The sequence below is a fragment of the Dryobates pubescens genome, chromosome 36 (assembly GCF_014839835.1).
Source record: "Dryobates pubescens isolate bDryPub1 chromosome 36, bDryPub1.pri, whole genome shotgun sequence".
NCBI classification, from domain to species: Eukaryota; Metazoa; Chordata; class Aves; order Piciformes; family Picidae; genus Dryobates; species Dryobates pubescens.
The window spans coordinates 6,264,251-6,279,253 of record NC_071647.1 but is presented as its reverse complement, the minus strand read 5'-3'; the positions used below and the strand labels follow the sequence as shown (position 1 = coordinate 6,279,253).

General features: G+C 58.7%; 1 protein-coding gene across 1 annotated transcript in view; it reads left to right on the top strand.

Moving 5' to 3' along the window:
- Positions 1-15,003, top strand: part of MYO1D (myosin ID) — a 260,781-nt gene that overhangs the window by 55,860 nt on the left and 189,918 nt on the right. Inside the window, exons 2-4 of the mRNA XM_054176932.1 lie at positions 8,035-8,243; positions 9,891-9,984; positions 14,648-14,813. Coding sequence (XP_054032907.1) covers positions 8,035-8,243; positions 9,891-9,984; positions 14,648-14,813 — 469 coding nt within the window. The remainder of the gene's footprint in view (positions 1-8,034; positions 8,244-9,890; positions 9,985-14,647; positions 14,814-15,003) is intronic.

Below are 15,003 nucleotides of genomic sequence, written 5' to 3'. Positions count from 1 at the left end.
GGCTGGAGAAGGACTTTTCATAAGGGCCCTTGGGGGCAGGTGGAGTCCTGCAGCAGCTGCTGGGATTTCAGTTCACAGCATCACCAAGGTTGGAAGAGACCTCAAAGAGCATCAAGTCCAAGCTGTCCCCACAGACCTCTTGACTAAACCATGGCACTGTGCCACATCCAATCCCTTCTTGAACACCTCCAGGGATGGGGACTCCACCACCTCTCTGGGCAGCACATCCCAATGGTCAACGACTCTCTCAGTGAAGAACTTTCTCCTCACCTCCAGCCTAAACTTCCCCTGGCACAGCTTGAGACTGTGTCCTCTTGTTCTGGTGCTGCTTGCCTGGGAGAAGAGACCAACCCCCAGCTGGCTCCAACCTCCCTGCAGGGAGTTGGAGAGAGCAGTAAGACAAGCTGTTGGGGCTGTTCAGTCTGGAGAAGAGAAGGCTCTGAGGTGACCTCATTGTGGCCTTCCAGGATCTGCAGGGGGCTCCAAGAAGGCTGGGGAGGGACTGCTCAGGCTCTCAGGCAGTGATAGGACTGGGGGGAATGGAATGAAGCTGGGGGTGGGGAGATTGAGGCTGGAGGTGAGGAGGAAGTTCTTCCCCATGAGAGTGGTGAAGCCCTGGGATGGGTTGTCCAGGGAGGTGGTTGAGGCCCCAGCCCTGGAGGTGTTTAAGGCCAGGCTGGCTGAGGCTCTGGCCAGGCTGATCCAGTGTGGGGTGTCCCTGCCCATGGCAGGGGGGCTGGAACTGGCTGATCCTTGTGCTCCCTTCCAACCCTGACTGGTTCTATGATACTAAGCAGGAAGGGTTTGAAGCTGAGTTAGGGTTAGGCTGGGTCTGAGGTGGTCTGCAGTGTGAGGGTGGTAAAACTCTGCAGGTTGCCCAGGGAGGCTATGGCTGCCCCCTCCCCAGAGGTGTTGGAGGCCAGGCTGGCTGAGGCCTTGAGCAGCTGGGTCTAGCTGAGAGGCATCCCTGGCCCTGGCAGGGGGGGTTGGAGAGGATGATCTCTGAGGTCCCTCCCAGCCTGAGCCGTTCTGTGATTGTGGGGAAGTCTTTTCTCCTCCAAGTGGCAGCCCCAGCTGGTGTGAATTTCATGAGAGGCAAAGCCCACAGTTTGCCCCTGGGGGCCCCCAGGAGCAGGTACAGGGCCTCCCTGTATCCAGTCTATTGCTCTGAGTAGCAAAAGCCTACCCTCTGCCTGCTCCATGCTTGGGACTCGAAGTGATGCCTGCATCCTTCATGCTGCTGGGCTCCTGCTGGTGGGGAGCAGTGCCCCAGCTGCTGACCCTTCCCCACGAGCACCCAGAGGGCTTCACCTGGTGCTGTGTGTGCCCCAGCACAGTGAATTGAACCCAGCTGCTGCCCCTCCCAGCCCTGGCTGTTTGCTGAAGTGTTCTGAGCTCTCCTGGGGCAGGGCAAGCCTGGAGTCTGACACCACCACCCTGCAGCCAGGAAAACAGGACTGCTGTTCTTGGCCTGCTGCTGGGCTGCCCCCTGAAAGGAGGCTTTATCAGCAAGCAGGGCTGGGGAGCCTCTGCTCCTCTTAGGAACATCTAAGCACAGCTCTGGAATGTTAACTCTGCTGCTGGGAAGTGAAGAGAACTGAGCAGGGAGGTGAAATGGGATGGCAGCTGGTCATGAACTGCATGTCCTCAAAGCCAAGCCTGAGAGGTGCCCATCTGACAAGGCTGCAGATGAATCCTTCTCCTCCCTCATCTCCAGCTGTCTTTTGCCACAGGGACTGAGGGTACAGATCAGAACCTTTTAAAACCACAACCTCAGAACCTTTCAAAACCAGCACCACAACCTGTGAAACCTCTGAAAACTTGAGTTTAAGGCCCAATGTCAGCTTGGAGGCTGAGGCTGGAGCTGTGGGGGAAGCAGGCAGGCAGCATGGCCATGGCTGGACTAGACTAGACTAGACTAGACTAGACTAGAATAGAATAGAATAGAATAGAATAGAATAGAATAGACTGGGTTGGAAGAGACCTTTGAGATCATCCAGTCCAACCTCTCCCCCAGCACCATCTGATCAACTCAACCATGGCATCAAGGGCCTCATCCAGGCTCTTCCTAAACACCTCCAGAGATGGCAACTCCACCACCTCCCTGGGCAGCACATCCCAGTGGCCAATCTCTCTGGCTGGGAAGAACTTTCTCCTCACCTCCAGCCTGAACCTCCCCTGGCACAGCTTGAGACTGTGTCCTCTTGTTCTGGTGCTGGGTGCCTGGCTGAAGAGCCCAACCCCCACCTGGCTACAGCCTCCCTGCAGGGAGTTGCAGAGAGCAAGAAGGTCTCCCCTGAGCCTCCTCTTCTGCAGGCTAAGCAACCCCAGCTCCCTCAGCCTCTCCTCCCAGGGCTGTGCCCCAGACCCCTCCCCAGCTTTCTTGCCCTTCTCTGGACACCTTCCAGCAGCTCAACCTCTTTCCTGACCTGAGGAGCCCAGAACTGGACACAGGACTCCAGGTGTGGCCTCAGCAGTGCTGAGCACAGGGCACAAGGACTTTTGATAAGGGCTGGGAGTGACAGGAGGAGGGGAAATGGCTTTGAGCTTGAGGAGGGCAGATTGAGACTGGACATTAGGAAGAAGTTCTTGAGAGTGAGGCTGGGGAGACTCTGGCACAGGCTGCCCAGGGAGGCTGTGGCTGTCCCCTGCCTGGAGGTGTTGAAGGCCAGGCTGGATGAGGCCTTGGGCAAGCTGGGCTGGTGGGAGGTGTCCCTGCCCATGGCAGGGGGTTGGAACTGGATGAGCTTTAAGGTCCTATCCAACCCAAACTCTTCCATGTGTCCATGAAGTCCAGCTGCTGGGCCTGTCCACGGCACCGCCAGCGCTGAGCTCTCCAGGGTGAGCCATGAGCGGGCAGCCTGCAGTGGGCAGGTGGCAGAGCCAAATCTGGAGGTGCAGCTTGCAAGGCAGTTGGGGCCACTGAGCTGTCAGGGGAGGAAACTTAAACTCTGCTCTGCTCCCAAGAGTTTACATAATTCATGACTGAAGGGAGAGGTCAAAGTATTGGGTGCTGTGATGGTGCCTTGCTCGACTCTTCACCGGGGCTGTGCTTTTCCCTTCTCAGCAGCTAAAGCAACCCCCCTTCAGCTCTCTGTGCTGCCCATGCCCCCCCTGGCCCTGTGTCTGGCAGCATGGTGAGGCTTAACCCCCCCTCCAGAATCTGCCCTGTGGTTATCCTCATGATCAGCAGTGCCTTCAGCAGTGCCTCTGTGCTCGCCCTGCGGTGGCTTGCGGAGAGCAGTTGGCTCTCCACGGGGCCAGCTGCCTGCTTTGGGAAGCCTCAGCTCCCAGAGGAGGAGGATTCTGCTGATTTTGATGTGATGGTTTCCATTACAAATGTATGGCCCAGTGTGATCTGATCTCCTCAGGAGAAGCTGTGGGGTGTGTGTTTGGTTTTGCTTAAGCTCTCCTATGTCCAGGCAGTGTCCCTGGCGTGCTCCTGGGAGGGCAGAGCAGCAGCAGCTGGTATCTGATCTCTCTCCACCCTGCCTGGCTGATACCTTCCAGCCACCACGGTCCCCAGCTGCTTTCTGCTTCAAAGAATTGAAATGAGGCTTGGCTGGTGCCAAGGGCTTAGCATATGAGGAGGCTGCCTGGGTACCTGAGTCCATCTTCTGGTCTCCTGGTGAATAAAGAGGGAGTTTGTCTGCTGGAGGCTGTGGTTCTGGGCTTCACACCAGGCCTGCCTGCACTGCACAGACTCAGATTGCATCAGGTTGGAAGGGACCCTCAAAGGTCATCTTGGCCAACCTCACTGCAGTCAACTAGAGCAGGCTGCCCAGGGTCCCATCAAGTCTGAGCTTGAATGTCTCCAGGCATGGGGCCTCAACCATATCCCTGAGCAACTAGATCAGGCTGCCCAGGGCCCCAGCAAGTCTGAGCTTGAATGTCTCCAGGGATGGGGCCTCAACCATATCCCTGAGCAACTAGATCAGGCTGCCCAGGGCCCCAGCAAGTCTGAGCTTGAATGTCTCCAGGGATGGGGCCTCAACCACCACCCTGGGCAGCCTGTTCCAGGGTCTCCTCACCCTCACTGTGCAGAACTTCCTTCTGATGTCCAACCTAAATCTGCCCTGCTCCAGATTCAAACCACTGCCTCTTGTCCTATCCCCACAGCCCCTTCTGAACAGTCCCTCCCCAGCACTCCTGTAGGTTCCCTGCAGATACTGAAATGCAGCTCTGAGGTCTCCCTGGAGCCTTCTCCCGACTGAGCAGCCCCAACTCTCCCAGCCTGTCCCCATAGCAGAGGTGCTCCAGCCTCTGATCATCTTTGAGCCCTCCTGGACCTGCTCCATCAGCTCCAGGTCCTTCCTGTGTTGAGGGCCCACAGCTGGACCCAGCTCTGCAGGTGCAGAGGGGCAGGATCCTCTCTCTCCATCTCTGGCCACGCTGCTTTGGATGCAGCCCAGGCTGCCCTTGGCCTCCTGTGCTGCCAGTGCCCACTGCTGGCTGCTGCCCAGCTTCTCCCCCACCAGCACCCCAAGGCCTTCTCTGCAGGGCTGCTCTCAGTCTCATCATCCCCAAGCCTGCCTTGGTCTCCTTGGTGTTGACGTGGTAGCAGCTGAGCTGCAGCTGCTGTTGCTAATTGCTCGTGGCCTTATCTTTCCTAACCCAATTTTTTGGCAAGCAAATGTCTGTGAGCCAGAAACTCTCTCTGCCTGTTGGGCCGTGCACATCGGGACCAGGAGCAGTGCAAGCTGAAGGCACAGCAGAGGAGGCTGCTGCCATCGTCTCACCCTGCTGGGGGGCTGCAGCTGGGAGCAGAGGCAAAGCCCCTTCGGGGCAGCGGAGTTCTGCTGCTGGGGGGATGTGGCTGAGGTCGTCTTGCACCTGCTGGAAGCAGCCCTGCCAAGATGCTGCTGAGGCTCTCCAGTGAACAATGGGAGGTGTCAGGGCTGTCGGCACCCGGGGGTGGGAAGGGGTTGGACGGAGCAGGGCTGGGGCTGGTGCGGAGTGCCTCAGCCTGCGGAGGCCTCCCCGGCGGTGCGAGGCTGCCACCTAGTGCTGCGAGGTGGAAGTGCAGGCAGCGGCGCGGGGGGATCGCTGCTGCCCTCCTTGCTCCTGGCCAGCAGCAGCTGCTGGATGGACTCTGCAGCTCTCCATCAGAAATGCCTTCTGTGCTCCTCTGCTGCATTCACAGGCTCACAGAGCGGTTTGGGTTGGAAGGAGGCTTAAAGCTCATCCAGTTCCAACCCCCTGCCGTGGGCAGGGACACCTCCCACCAGCACAGCGTGCTCAGGGCCTCATCCAGCCTGGCCTTCAGCACCTCCAGGCAGGAGGCAGCCACAGCCTCCCTGGGCAGCCTGTGCCAGAGTCTCCCCAGCCTCACTCTCAACAATTCCTTCCTCATCTCCACTCTCAGTCTCTCCTCTCCCAGCTCAAAGCCATTGTTCCTCAGCCTGGCACTCCCAGCCCTTGACAAAAGTCCCTCCCCAGCTCTCCTGGAGCCCTTCAGGTACTGGAAGGTCTCCCTAGAGCCTTCTCTTCTCCAGGCTGAACAACCCCAACTCTCCCAGCCTGTCCCCCCAGGGGAGGTTCTGAAGCCCTCTGATCCTCTTTGTGGCCTCCTCTGGACCTTCTCCAGCAGCTCCAGGTCTTTCTTGTGCTGGGGACCCCAGAGCTGGAGGCAGTGCTGCAGGGGGGCTCTGAGCAGAGCAGAGCAGAGGGGCAGAATCCCCTCCCTGTGCTGCTGCTCTCCCTGCTCTGGCTGCAGCTCAGCACTCAGCTGGCTCTGGGCTGCCACGGACCACTGCTGGCTCCTGGGGAGTTTATCACCGGCTGACAACCCCCAAGGCCTTCTCCTCAAGGCTGCTCTCCAGCCACTCCTTGCCCAGCCTGGATTTGTGCTTGGGATTGCCCTGCCCCAGCTGCAGGACCTTACACTTGGCCTTGTTGAATTTCATGAGGTTGTCTTGGGCCCAGCTCTGCAGCCTGTCTGGATGCCTCTGGATGGATCCCTTCCCTCCAGCCTGTTGCCCACACCACTCAACCTGGTGTCACCCACAAATGTGCTGAGGGTGCCTCAGTCCCTGAGGTTTGCCACTGGTCACTGGTCTCCATTTGGACCCTGGGCTGTTGACCACAACTCTCTCATATTTTCTGTAGTCAGCTGGGGAAACAATGAGTTGTGTTATCTGAAACCTTGCTTGGAAACATCCTGGAGCACTGTGTCTGGAGTCCTCAGCACAGACAGGGAGCTGGGGGAGCAGGGCCAGAGGAGGCCACAGCAGTGCTGGCAGGGCTGGAAGCCCTCTGCTGGGAGCCAGGCTGAGAGAGTTGGCCTTGGGCAGCCTGCAGGAGAGAAGGCTCCAGGGAGAGCTTCTGGTGGCCTTGCAGTGCTTCAAGGGCCCAGCAGAGAGCTGGGGACAGAGCTTTGAGCAGGGCCTGATGGGACAGGACAAGGGGGGATGGTTGGAAAGGGCAAGAGGGAGCTTGAGAGTGGAGAGAAGGAGAAAGGTTTGGCAGTGAGGGTGGGGAGAGCCTGGCCCAGGCTGCCCAGAGAGCTGGGAGCTGCCCCATGGCTGGCAGCAGTGCAGGGGAGGTTGTGTGGGGCTGTGAGCAGCCTGCTGGGGCTGGGGCTGTCCCTGCTGGCTGCAGGGGGTTGGATTGGATGAGCTTTCCATGTCCCTTTCCCCCTAAACCATTCCATGCTGTGTTGCCAGCAGTGTGTTGATGGCAGCAGAAGTCTCTGAGCGTGCTGCCCAGCAGCTGGATTGCAGCAGCAGCAGCACAGGGGCTGCCTGCAGTGATTGATCTGATCAGTTGGGTATCTGTGAGGGCAGGAGCAGCAGGCAGTGGATGGTAGGATGGTAGGACTCCAGGCTAGCCCTAGTTCTACTCAGTATCACAGTATCACAGCATCACAGTATCACTAAGGTTGGAAGAGACCCCAAGGATCATCAAGTCCAGCCTGTCCCAACAGACCTCATGACTAAAGCATGGCTCCAAGTGCCACATCCAAGCCCCTCTTGAACACCTCCAGGGATGGGGACTCCAACACCTCCCTGGGCAGCACATCCCAGTGGCCAACAACTCTCTCTGTGAAGAACTTTCTCCTCACCTCCAGCCTAAACCTCCCCTGGCACAGCTTGAGACTGTGTCCTCTTGTTCTGGTGCTGCTTGCCTGGCAGAAGAGACCAACCCCCACCTGGCTCCAACCTCCCTGCAGGGAGTTGTAGAGGGCAATGAGGTCTCCCCTGAGCCTCCTCTTTTCCAGGCTAAGCAACCCCAGCTCCCTCAGCCTCTCCTCCCAGGGCTGTGCTCCAGACCCCTCCCCAGCCTTGTTGCCCTTCTCTGGACACCTTCAAGTCTCTCAATGTCCTTCTTAAACTGAGGAGCCCAGAACTGGACACAGGACTCAAGGTGTGGCCTCAGCAGTGCTGAGCACAGGGCACAAGGACTTCCCTGCTCCTGCTGGCCACACTCTTCCTGATGCAGGCCAGGATGCTCTTGGCCCTCTTGGCCCCCTGGGCACACTGCTGGCTCCTGTTCAGGCAGCTGTCAATCAGCACCCCCAGGTCCCTCTCTGCCTGGCTGCTCTCAGCCACTCTGCCCCCAGCCTGTAGCTCTGCCTGGGGTTGCTGTGGCCAAAGTGCAGCCCCTGGCACTGGGACTTGTTGAATGCCATCCTGTTGGCCTCTGCCCATCTGCCCAGCCTGGCCAGGTCCCTCTGCAGAGCCCTTCTGCCCTCTAACTGCCCAAACTCTGCTCCCAGCTTGGTGTCAGCTGCAAACCTGCTGCTGCCTGACTCAATGCCCTCCTCCAGCTCATCAGTGAAGATGTTAAAGAGGCTGGGGCTCAGCACTGCTCCCTGGGGCACCCCACTGGTGCCTGGCTGCCAGCTGGCTGTGGCACCATTCAGCACCAGCTCCTTGTGCCTCTGTGATGCCCCCAGGCCACCCTGCCGAGCCTCTGCCTGCGTCCTGCGGCTCCGGCTGCCGCTGCCTTGAGGCGCGGGGGGGGGCGAGCGGCTGGGAGGCCACCCTGGGACCCTCTGTGTTTGACTCCCTGCCTTCGCTCTCCCCCGGGCAGGTTCGAGAAGGGTCGGATTTACACCTTCATCGGGGAGGTGGTGGTGTCCATGAACCCCTACAAGAACCTGAACATCTACGGGCGGGACACCATCGAGCAGTACCGCGGCAGGGAGCTCTACGAGCGCCCTCCGCACCTCTTCGCCATCGCCGACGCCGCCTACAAGGCCATGAAGAGGCGCTCCAAGGACACCTGCATCGTGATCTCAGGTGAGCTGCAGCGGCTCTGCCCCCCGGGAAGCGGCAGGCAGGGACGGAATGGTTTGCCGAAGGCCAGCGCTTTGCCGGAGCGAGCTCCGTTAAGCTGCTCCTTTGCATTTCAATCCCTGCCTGGAGACCTCGGCAATTATCTCTTCTCTCATTCAAGAGCTGCTGTCAGTCATCAGCTTCATCTGAGCCTGCGAAGTGATGGCTTCAGTGTGAGCCTCTGCTTGCTCTGCCTGTGCCAGTGGAAGGGCAGAAGTGGTCCTCAAAACACCCAGAACAGCAGCCCCAAGCAGTGCAGGGACAGACACCCTGAGCAGAAGCTGCAGGCTGAGCCCAGGGGCAGCCACACACCAGCAGGGGATACAGGAGTCCAGCACAGCACCACTGGGGAGCTCAGCTCCCAGGGGAAGTGGTTGTGAAAGGGCAGAAGTGACCCTCAAAACCCCCAGAACAGCAGCCCCAAGCAGTGCAGGGACAGACACCCTGAGCAGAAGCTGCAGGCTGAGCCCCATGGCAGCCACACACCAGCAGGGGCTACAGCAATCCAGCACAGCACCACTGGGGAGCTCAGCTCCCAGGGGAAGTGGTTGTGAAAGGGCAGAAGCGACCCTCAAAACCCCCAGAACAGCAGCCCCAAGCAGTGCAGGGACAGACACCCTGAGCAGGGCACCAGCAGTGGGGTTCTGGTCACCACCTTTCCCAAGGTGAGCCTCTGCCTCCCTTCCCCTCCCAGCCCTTTGGCTTTGTTGGCACTGCAGGTTGACAGAGAAACTGCTACAGGCTCTGGGCAGCTCTCTGGCCTTGTTTGCCAGAAGGCCTCTCAATAGGCAGTTAAAAAAGGAGACTTGTGTCTGGAGCCTGTGTCAGAGGGCACTAAGGACAACTCCAGAGGTACTGAAAGCATTCTGAAATCCTTGTGGGTTTGTTCCCTTCTGCCCTGCTCAGAGGCCCCTGGAGGGTAAGTCAGATATGAGGCATGAGTGCTTCAGTGGCTTAAAAGCCGCTGCTGCCCCCCAAAAAGAGAGGCTGGGAGGCTTGTTAGCCCAGGGAGCAGCTGGAATTACCCCCCTAGGAAGCATGCCAAGTCTGTCAGTGGGCACAGGTCTTCCCTGCTCAGAGGCCCCTTGGGCAGGCTCCTGCCTGTCTGCAGCACTGCTGATTTGTTGTCCCTCAGCTGTTTAGTTCCCTGTTTGGTGCCTGACCAGCGCCTTGTGGTGGCTCCGACAGTGGGAGCAGGGCTGGGACTGTCAGCAGTGGCTGCCTGCATCTTGGCACTGCCTCTCCTGGGTGTTCCTCTGCTTTCACAGCCCTGCAAAGCACGAGCCCCAGCTCTGGAGGGCTCAACAGAGGCCTCTTGTGCTGCTGCTGCTGGCCCAGCCTCGCCATGCCAGGCTTTCTGCCCTAACAACATTCCTTTTGCTCTGCCCTGTGCCAGGCCCTTGCCCACCCGTGGGACCCTGCACCGTGGCAGCACAGCAGCAGCCAGGCAGGGCCAGGGCTGTGTTTAGGAAGTGCAGGCAAATTGGATTGCTCTAAATGAAGCAATAGGAAGCCTCCCAGACACTCTTTTGGGTACAGTTCAGACAGTGTTTCAGGAATGTGCTTGGCTTTCTCTGCTCTCTTGTGATCTCTGTGTGTTTTCCCCCTCAGGTGAGAGCGGGGCTGGGAAGACAGAGGCCAGCAAATACATCATGCAGTACATAGCAGCCATCACCAACCCTGGGCAGAGGGCTGAGGTGGAGAGGTGAGTGAGGGACAGGCAGAGCACCAGGGCAGATTGGGCTGGTTGTGGAGCTCCCTGGGGGCTGCCAGCAGCACGTTGGGAGATGCTCTTCTGTACTAATCACAGAATCACAGAACGCATCAAAGCCTCAAAGGTCATCTTGTCCACTCCCCCCTGCAGCCAGCAGGGACATCTCCAAGCAGAGCAGCTTGCTCAGGGCCAGAACAAGTTTCACCTGGAATGTCTCCAAGGATGGGGCCTCAGCTACCTCCCTGCTCCAGTGTCTCACCACCTCCCTGTGCAGAACCTCCTCCTGATGTCCAACCTAACTCTGCCCTGCTCCAGATTCAAACCACTGCCTCTTGTCCTGTCCCCACAGCCCCTTCTGAACAGTCCCTCCCCAGCCTGCCTGTAGGTTCCCTGCAGATACTGAAATGCAGCTCTAAGGTCTCCCTGGAGCCTTCTCCAGGCTAAGCAGCCCCAACTCTCCCAGCCTGTCCCCACAGCAGAGGTTCTCCAGCCCTCTGGTCCCCTTCATGGCCTCTACTCAGTACCCACTCCTTCAGGTCCTTCCTGTGTTGGGGGTCCCATATCTAGACCCAGCACTGCAGGTGAGGTCTCCCCAGAGTAGAGCAGAGGGGCAGGATCCTCTCTCCCCATCTCTGGCCATGCTGCTTTGGATGCAGCCCAGGCTGCCCTTGGCCTCCTGTGCTGCCAGTGCTCATTGCTGGCTCCTGTCCACCTTCCACAGAGTACAGAGTACAGAGTACAGAATTAACCAGGTTGGAAAAGACCTCAGAGATCATCAGGTCCAACCTATCACCCAGCACCATCTGAGCAACTAAACCATGGCACCAAGGGCCATGTCCAGTCCCCTCTTAGACACCTCCAGGGATGGGGACTCCACCACCTCCCCAGGCAGCACATCCCAGTGGCCAATCTCTCTTGCTGGGAAAAACTTTCTCCTCACCTCCAGCCTGAACCTCCCCTGGCACAGCTTGAGACTGTGTCCTCTTGTTCTGGTGCTGGGTGCCTGGGAGAAGAGACCAACCCCCACCTGGCTGCAACCTCCCTGCAGGGAGTTGCAGAGAGCAAGAAGGTCTCCCCTGAGCCTCCTCTTCTGCAGGCTAAGCAACCCCAGCTCCCTCAGCCTCTCCTCCCAGGCCTGTGCCCCAGACCCCTCCCCAGCTTTCTTGCCCTTCTCTGGACACCTTCCAGCAGCTCAACCTCTTTCCTAACCTGAGGAGCCCAGAACTGAGCACAGGACTCCAGGTGTGGCCTCAGCAGTGCTGAGCACAGGGCACAAGGACTTCCCTGCTCCTGCTGGCCACACTCTTCCTGCTGCAGGCCAGGATGCCCTTGGCCTTCTTGGCTACCTGGGCACACTGCTGGCTCCTGTTCAGCCTACTCTTAACCACTACCCCCAGATCCCTCTCTGCCTGGCTGCTCTCAGCACCCAGGTTAAAGCTGGCAGTGCAGCTCTGTGCTGCCAGGAGAAATGCCTTCTGCTGTTTGTTTTCTCCTGCTTCTGCCTTCTTATTATATCCTCCTGGCTTCTAAACCACCTCCTTGCCACTGTAGCTTCACAAATACTCTGTCCTCAGTCACCCCTTTTGCAGCTGAGACTGTCCTGAGCTGTGCAATCCTTCCACACAGAGAAGCTGCTCCATGCCTTCAAGTCTTCTTGGTGCTTCCTTTGCATATTTTCCAGTGTCACCACAGCCTGAGTGAAATGGACACAGGAAACCTTCAAATGCTGCTCAGCTTCTCCCCTGCACAAAGCTGCACTGCCAGCTTTAACACTGGGTGCTGAGAGCAGCCAGGCAGAGAGGGACCTGGGGGTACTAGTTGAGAGTAGGCTGAAGAGGAGCCAGCAGTGTGCCCAGGGGGCCAAGAAGGCCAAGGGCATCCTGGCCTGCAGCAGGAAGAGTGTGGCCAGCAGGAGCAGGGAAGTCCTTGTGACCTGTGCTCAGCACTGCTCAGGCCACACGTGGAGTCCTGTGTCCAGCTCTGGGCTCCTCAGTTTAAGAAGGACATTGAGAGACTTGGAGGTGTCCAGAGAAGGGCAAGAAAGCTGGGGAGGGGTCTGGAGCACAGCCCTGGGAGGAGCTTCTCCCCCACCAGGACCCCAAATCCTGTCCTGGAGGGCTGCTCTCACTCTCATCACCCCCAGCCTGCAGTGATGTTGAGGATTGCCCTGAGCCAGCTCCAGGACCTTGCACTTTGCCTTCTTGAGCCTGTGCTCTCTGGGGAGACCTTAGAGCAGCCTTCCAGTACCTGAAGGGGCTACAGGGGAGCTGGGGAGGGACTTTTGACAGGGGCTGGGAGTGCCAGGACATGGGGTGATGGCTTCACACTGGAAGAAGCTGGATTTAGCTGAAACCTTGGAAGGAAATTCTTCCCCATGAGGGTGGTGAGGCTCTGGGACAGGTTGCCCAGAGAAGTTCTGAAGTTCCTGGGGGGGGCACAGGCTTGTGCCAATGACTTTGGCAAATGGAAATCATCAGCTCATCAAACCATGGAGCTGCTTAGGTTGGAAAAGACCTATCAGACCCTCAAGCCCAGCCAGTGAGCAACCAATTGCTGCTACTGTTGTCCAAGCTGATGCACAAGCTTGCAGAGCACCCATGATGGAGAAGAGGGAGGCAGAAGCTGTTTGAAACCTCCTGCTGAAGGTCCCCAGACAGGACCTGGGAGGTTGTGGAGGTTCCAAGCCTTGAAATATTCAAAGCCAGGCTGAATGGGGTGGGAGGTGTCCCTGCCCATGGCAGGGGGGTTGCAACTGGATGATCTTGAAGGTCCTTTCCAACCCAAAGCAGGCTGTGGTTAGGTGTTCCAAAAGGGATCCATCCTAGGGTGCTGAGGGAGCTGGCAGATGAGCTGCCAAGCTGCTCTCCATCATTTTCCTCCAGTCCTGGCTCACCAGTGAGGTCCCAGAGGACTGAAACTGGCCAAGGTGGTCCCCATCCACAAGAAGGGTCAGATGGAGGAACCTGGAAGCTCCAGGCCTGGCAGCCTGACCTCAGTGCCAGGGAAAGTGATGGAGCAGATTATCCAGGGGGCAATCACTGCACCTGAAGGATGGCCAAGGGCTCAGGCCCAGCCAGCAGGGATTTAGGAAGGGCAGGTCCTGCCTGACCAACCTGAGCTCCTTCCAAGCCCAGCTGACAGCCTGGGGGCTGTGGGGCAGGCTGTGGATGTGCTCTGCCTGGACCTCAGCAAGGCCTTTGCCACCATCCCCCACAGCAAACTCTTGGCCAAGCTGTCAGCCCCTGGCTGGGACAGCAGCTCTCTGAGCTGGGTGAGGAACTGGCTGGAGGCTGAGCCCAGAGAGTGGTGGTGAATGGTGCCACAGCCAGCTGGCAGCCAGGCACCAGTGGTGTGCCCCAGGGATCAGTGCTGGGCCCCAGCCTCTTTAACATCTTCACAGATGAGCTGGATGAGGGCATTGAGTCCATCAGCAGTAAATGTGCAGCTGACACCAAGCTGGGAGCAGATGTTGGTCAGTCAGAGGGCAGAAGGGCTCTGCAGAGGGACCTCAACCGACTGCACAGATGGGCAGAGGCCAACAGGATGGCATTCAACAAGTCCCAGTGCCAGGGGCTGCACTTTGGCCACAGCAACCCCAGGCAGAGCTACAGGCTGGGGACAGAGTGGCTGAGAGCAGCCAGGCAGAAAGGGACCTGGGGGCCTGAACATGAGCCAGCAGTGTGCCCAGGGGGCCAAGAAGGCCAAGGGCATCCTGGCCTGCAGCAGGAAGAGTGTGGCCAGCAGGAGCAGGGAAGTCCTTGTGCCCTGTGCTCAGCACTGCTGAGGCCACACCTGGAGTCCTGTGTCCAGCTCTGGGCTCCTCAGGTCAGGAAAGAGGTTGAGCTGCTGGAAGGTGTCCAGAGAAGGGCAAGAAAGCTGGGGAGGGGTCTGGGGCACAGCCCTGGGAGCAGAGGCTGAGGGAGCTGGGGTTGCTTAGCCTGCAGAAGAGGAGGCTCAGGGGAGACCTTCTTGCTCTCTGCAACTGCCTGCAGGGAGGTTGGAGCCAGGTGGGGGTTGGGCTCTTCTGCCAGGCAAGCAGCAGCAGAACAAGAGGACACAGTCTCAAGCTGTGCCAGGGGAGGTTCAGGCTGGAGGTGAGGAGAAAGTTCTTCACTGTGAAAGTTGTTAGCCACTGGAATGTGCTGCCCAGGGAGGTGGTGGAGTCCCCATCCCTGGAGGTGTTCAAGAGGGGATTGGATGTGGCACTTGGAGCCATGCTTCACTCATGAGGTCTGTGGGGACAGCTTGGACTTGATGACCTTTGAGGTCTCTTTCAACCTTAGTGATACTGTGAAGGGATTGGACGTGGCACTTGGAGCCATGGTTTAGTTAGTCAGGAGGTGCTGGTTGATAGTTGGACTTGATGATCTCTGAGGTCTTTTCCAACCTTACTGACTCTGTGATTCTCTGACTCAGTGGCTGCCACTGGCTGGGTTCCAGGGAGCACTGCCCCAGGCTCCCAGCCCCAGGCTCCCAGCCCCAGGCTCCCAGCCGCCTGCCCGGGGGAGCGCTGCGCTCCCACGCCTGGCACCAGGCAGCAGCTCTGCTGTCCCTGACTTCCCTTGGAGAGCAGCCTGTGCCAATGAATTCCAGGCTTGGAGGGCACAAGTGTGGGCTTACCCTCTTCTGCCTTGCCCCTCTCTCTGTGCTGCAGGGTGAAGAACATCCTGCTGAAGTCCAACTGCGTGCTGGAGGCCTTCGGCAACGCCAAAACCAACCGCAACGACAACTCCAGCAGGTTTGGCAAGTACATGGACATCAACTTCGACTTCAAAGGAGACCCAATAGGGGGGCACATCAATAACTACCTGCTGGAAAAGGTGAGGCCCCTGGCTGTCAGGCTTAGAGGCTGTGGGGGTGGGGGTGGTGCTGTTTAGCTGCTTTGCCATCAGCGAGTTTCTCTTTCAAACAAGGGTATGGCCGCAGGGGCCGCAGGGAGCACAGGAGCTTGGTAGCTCTGCAGCTTTGTTCTCCTCCCAGGAGCTGCTGGAAGTGACCAAAGTGCTGCTG